The sequence below is a fragment of the Saprolegnia parasitica genome, assembly GCF_000151545.1.
Source record: "Saprolegnia parasitica CBS 223.65 unplaced genomic scaffold supercont2.37, whole genome shotgun sequence".
Lineage (NCBI taxonomy): Eukaryota > Oomycota > Saprolegniomycetes > Saprolegniales > Saprolegniaceae > Saprolegnia > Saprolegnia parasitica.
Window position 1 is genome coordinate 330,694 of NW_012156431.1, and position 4,949 is coordinate 335,642.

The 4,949-nt window shown below is 56.2% G+C and overlaps 2 protein-coding genes across 2 annotated transcripts; both read right to left on the bottom strand.

The window, feature by feature from the left end:
* Window positions 1-1,311: 1,311 nt before the first annotated feature.
* Window positions 1,312-3,310, bottom strand: SPRG_08432 (TKL protein kinase; the record flags this gene model as incomplete). Its single annotated transcript, XM_012347666.1, has 7 exons — window positions 1,312-2,339; window positions 2,395-2,582; window positions 2,626-2,691; window positions 2,736-2,804; window positions 2,861-2,926; window positions 2,990-3,052; window positions 3,111-3,310. 7 exons carry the CDS (start codon window positions 3,308-3,310, stop codon window positions 1,312-1,314), a joined length of 1,680 nt encoding a protein of 559 aa, XP_012203056.1.
* Window positions 3,311-4,320: 1,010 nt separating this feature from the next.
* Window positions 4,321-4,949, bottom strand: SPRG_08433 (hypothetical protein). The gene is made up of 4 exons (XM_012347667.1): window positions 4,837-4,949; window positions 4,663-4,785; window positions 4,543-4,614; window positions 4,321-4,493 (listed from the first exon to the last, which is right to left on the bottom strand). The coding sequence occupies exons 2-4, from the start codon at window positions 4,777-4,779 to the stop codon at window positions 4,407-4,409; spliced, it is 276 nt and encodes a 91-aa protein (XP_012203057.1). The 5' UTR covers window positions 4,780-4,785; window positions 4,837-4,949; the 3' UTR covers window positions 4,321-4,406.

Consider the following 4,949-nt stretch of genomic DNA (forward strand, 5'->3'; position numbering starts at 1 on the left):
AGTGGTCATGAGGCACGATTCCAGACTATGAGCCGCATACAGCGTCTGTAGCGTTGGCAGACTCGAGATGGCGTCCAGAGACAAAATGCGGTTGTAGCTCAGGTTCCTATCGGAGCGCACCATGAGCGCTACGGCATGCTTGCCGATGCATCAACGCACATCATTCGAACGACGGACGCCGGGCTGGCGCCAACCGACGTGATTTCGTTCATCATGAGATTGCTACGCCGCGGTGTAAGCAGGTCAGTCAATGGCCACAATCGTACATGCTGGTGGCCGTCGCTGGGAGCGACTGCACGACGTCAATGCCAGCGCCTTGCACGACAAAGCGCAGACTGGTATCGACAGTATACGTAGCCTCGACGCTGCCGTTGCCGCCAAGGACACAAGGCGACGTGCTTGCGGGGTTGGGTACCGGACAAGATCCGTAGAGCGTGCTGAAGCCATGGGCGCTGGCCGCGAGCGCGATGAGAAGGAGACGATGCGTCATCAGGTGGCCGCAAAATGATAAATGCATCCAGCCTGTCCGAACCAGGTCGGCTGCGATTGGCTGCTCCAAACGGCAATCTCAACAAGTAGCCAATCCGGCGCGGTCGCCTGCACGGGAAGATCGGCGAAGTCGAGAAACTGGTCCGCGTTGGACACACCACCGATGCCGTCGGACAGACATGCGTCAAAGGACTCGGAGCAGCAGTCGACATGCATCGTATATGGTGTCGATTCATGTACGTCCCGGGATTTTTGAACGGCGCCAACGTTATTGTATTGGCAAATCAAATGATATCGAATTCAATAGTTTCGCGAGGTTGGCCAACATCCATGACGGATGACGAAGAAGCAGCGTAGGTCGGTCGGGAGACCCAGGAATCGCGAAACGTCGCTGGCATGGTCAATTTTAAACTTTGAAACAGCAGATGCCAAATAAGATCGGATATGGGTGTCGTCGTTGTATCATGTAAACGTGTTCCCATGCGGCTGACTCCCACTCGCCGCATACCGCCCATCGCATGGGCAACCCTTAATAGTGCACTGCACGTGAGCTGCGGCATGTAGGCGATGTGGCGGGTGTAGCTATTGCAACAAACTTGGTTGTGAGCGCTTCCGCCAAATCTTTACCATCTACGTATCTTTTTTACCTTGTATGCATTGCTCGTCGAGAGCAAGCCTGGGATCAACAACAACACCTTGTACCGCGTGGGCTTTCCTACTGCTTCTACCCACAGAACTCTCGAGATCCAACAACAAATAATACGTATGCTTCAACGACGATGAACGTATAACACTGAATTGTACGCCCGATCTACACGTGTTTCATTCGATGGCGCCGACTGTGCGAGAACTTGGTAGACAGTGGCGCAAGCGCGTCGCGACCTCGAGCGCCGAGGGGCGGGTCGTCGGCTCCAGCGCCATGCACGACGCCACGATCGCGCAAATCGTCTCGGGCATGTCGTTCGCAACCTCCAAGTCGACAAGAAGCTGTCCGAGCAAGTAGACATCCGAGTGCGTCGTCGACGGTAGTCCGCCGGCCAGGACCTCGGGCGCGGCATTTGGTGCGAGAAGCGTCTTTGGCTCGTCGACGTACGTTGCGTACATGAAGCCGCCAAGGTGAGCGCGCCACTCGCTCGAGACAAAGACGTGGTCGATCGAGATGGCATTGTGCAGAATCGGGGTGGCGAGCGAATGCAAATGCGCCACTGCCGTCGCGACATCGAGGGCCAGCTGCGCCTTCAGTGGCACGACTCCGTTCGACGTTGGTGTCGTCCAGCGAAGGTACTTGACGAGGCTCGCGTCCCGCAAGACATCCGAGAGCGACCCAAGCGCCATGAACTCGGTCACGACCGTCAAATCGAGGAGCGACGATGACGTGGCAAAGCCAAGCAGCGGCACGATATTCGGGTGCGAGAGCCGCGCGAGAAAAGCGATGCCGTGCACGAGGCCGCCGAGACGCATCGTCGTGTCTTGGACGGCGCACGGCGTGAGCATGGTCGCGTGGACCTTGGCACCGTATCGCTCAGCCACATACATGGTGGTGTAGGCCGTCGACGACAATAGCTTGAGCTTCTTGATGTCCTTCATCGCCAATTGCAGTGGCATGAGCCGTGTGTCGTGGAACAAAATCGTCTCGAACGGCTTGGTGTCTATCTCGAGCGAGAGCGAGATGCGGTACTCCATCGGGTCGTCCTCCATGATCGAGTAGGCCGAGCTCAGACACGTGTCCCGCAGATGGTTATTGGCGGCGGGCGGGCCTGGGGAGTCGAGCACACGTTTGGCACACACAAGATAGGCAAAGACACAGAGCCCAATGCAGCTAAAGACCATGATGAGCTGGCCGCACGCAGCTACATGTCGAAAAATGAGATCAAAGTGTTGGAGACAAAAGAGGATGTTGCGTACTCATGAGCAGCGTTGTACGCGGCGTGTCTGTCTCGAGGACGCACACGACACTCGCGCGCAAGAGGTGCAGCGCGCCCGAGCATGCCGTGATGCTAACGTTGCCCAGGGAGAGGTACGGCAGCGCGTTAAGCTGGCGAAACGTCGCCGCGGACAGGTCCAAGGTCGTCAATGCGTTGCCCGAGAGGTCCCTAGTCACGCATGGGCACCCGATGTGAAAACGGCAGAGCGTACAGAGATTGGAGGCTGAGTGGAAACGTCGGGTTGCGAAGCGATGTGATGCGATTGTTGGCCAGACTCCTAGAGGCAAGGATGAGTGGTCGATGGCAGGTGCGGATGCTTACAAGCTCGTGAGGCTCGGCAACGCCAGCGTCAAGTTGCCCACGTCAGCAATGGCGTTATAGCTCAAGTCCCTACAAGGCGACGACGACGTTAGCATTCGACGACTCCAACGCTGGAAAGACCGCACAGTGTCTGGAGGGCGGCGAATCGTGGCAGCGTGTCTGTTGTACGGAGCTTGTTGTGGCTCAGGTTCCTATCGCATTCCAGGTACAATCCATGAGGCTCGACTGCGTCGTAGGAAGAGAGAGACACGTACAAAAGCCGCAAGGCAGGCACGGGGTCGGACGCGAGCAGGGCGATCGCATTCTTCGAGAGGTCCCTAAATCAACGAGCACAATGAGTTCGGGTGATTTACTGTTTTGATGTGGCTTCCGTACAGGACTGTAGCAGTCGGTGGGAAGCTAGCGACGTCGCTGATGCTTGCATTTTGCAGGTTGACGACCCCGTTCACGGCTTCGACTCGGGTTGTCGTGGCATTGCCGCCCTTGGAAACGAGACACGGCCCTGTGATGGAGCTACTGGAGCTGCTCTGGTGGCCTTCACAAGCCCCGTAGAGCGTGTTGGAGGCAACTGCCATCGTGTGTGGATATTGGATTGTGGTCGATTTCGCTGCCGCCACGATGACGATGGGACGCCATCAAGCCACGAGAGAGACGTTTGAGCCAATTAAATGACGTGGGCAAGTGCTTGGAACATGCGACATGCGACCGATTACCTTTGTTCGACCATGAATCATCAAGCGCACGCAGCTAAAAACTATGCAAATATTGTGCTGCCGTGTTCATCACTGCTCTCGTCGTTGTGCTCACCCAATAATCTACTGGCCTTGCCACCGACGACAGCTTTTTGTCGATAGTACGACGCGGGGTCGGATGAGAGCTCTCAACGTGCACTCGCCGGCAACACATATCTTCACTCCATCCAGAGATGCGCCAGACTCGAGTTCACTTGTAGCCGTCGCCAACGACCAGACAGCGCTCTCAACTGCTTCGTTCACTGGCGACAACGCGTCACGTTGCCGATCGTGGTCGACCACACTTGCCACCATCTCGCTGCCACGACAGCGCGCCACGTCATCCAAGCTGCTCTCCTCCCACTTCAATGTCTGCTTCAAGGTGGTCGATACCAGATTCGACTTGGGACTATATAATAGTAAACAGAGTATGACCAACGAGAGCACTCTGGTATAGAGAGAGTTATGTCGTAGTTGCCTCATGTCTTTTCGCGCGAGTTTGGAACGATAGGATTGACTATAAATCGACCAATGAAATCGATGTTGGCGGCAATGCGCAACCTGATTGGCTACATTTAATCCACCTTAGTGGACAATTCCGTCTCGGTTTGCTTTTGCGGATAATTCTCGTCAAAACGAGTGGACCTTCTGCTCCACTAGGGGTACGTCGGTGACGACCACTGGTGCGCAGGCTCAAGAGCGGCAACATGTCAATCGTTGGTCGCCGAACGACAATATTCGTGTGCGTCCATGGCCCCTAGTACGCATTGTCGAAGCCACAGACAGTATTACCATCGTCGTGTTGGCGCATTCCGGACGAGCGTCGGACGTCGCGAGTGGACAGTAGTAGAGTAGGCGAGGAGGCTATGCGTCGTTGTTTTGAAATATAAAAAAGAGAGACGCCGCTCCTAGCCAGCATCATCGACAGCAGCAGAGCAGTCTACGCGAACGCCTGGGCTTCAAACGCCTCGACGCTCATGTAGCTCACATCGACCACGTTGCCGCCAAACTTGCGTCCTGTCAATGCCTACACGCCGCATGAGATCGTCTGCAAAAGAGATGGGTACGGCGTCTACCTTGGTGGCGGCGATCGCAGCATCCACTGTCTCGAAGCGGACAAAGGCCTTGCCGACACCGGGCAACCCGTCCTAATCCATCGCGACATCAGCCAATTGGTTGTAAAAGTCGACGTGTACGCTCGGGCGAGGGATCACAAGCGTCGTGACCTTGCCAAACTTGCTGCACTCTTCTTCAATGTCTTCCTTCAAGTCGCTGTACTCGCCGTCATCGACCAAATCGGCTTCTTGCACCATGTTGCCCTAGATAGCATATCCTCGATACCGTATCAATGTATCAAGAAGAGAGCGTACGAGCGTGATCACCGGCGTCGGCGTCGGGGCCGCAATCGCGTTCGGGTTGTACTCGGGAATCGTGCCCTGGCGCGGCGCACGCTGGCACAACGAGCGCGTTCCCGGCAATGTCG

What these genes read in the sequence shown, in the direction of transcription:
- SPRG_08433 (XM_012347667.1), bottom strand. Translation starts at nt 4,779, where the DNA reads ATGGTGCAAGAAGCCGATTTGGTCGATGACGGCGAGTACAGCGACTTG. An exon ending in TTGTGATCCCTCGCCCGAGC is followed by an intron (nt 4,615 to 4,662) that starts GTACACGTCGAC and finishes GCGATGGATTAG; the next exon opens with GACGGGTTGCCCGGTGTCGG. An exon ending in CTGCGATCGCCGCCACCAAG is followed by an intron (nt 4,494 to 4,542) that starts GTAGACGCCGTA and finishes TGCGGCGTGTAG; the next exon opens with GCATTGACAGGACGCAAGTT.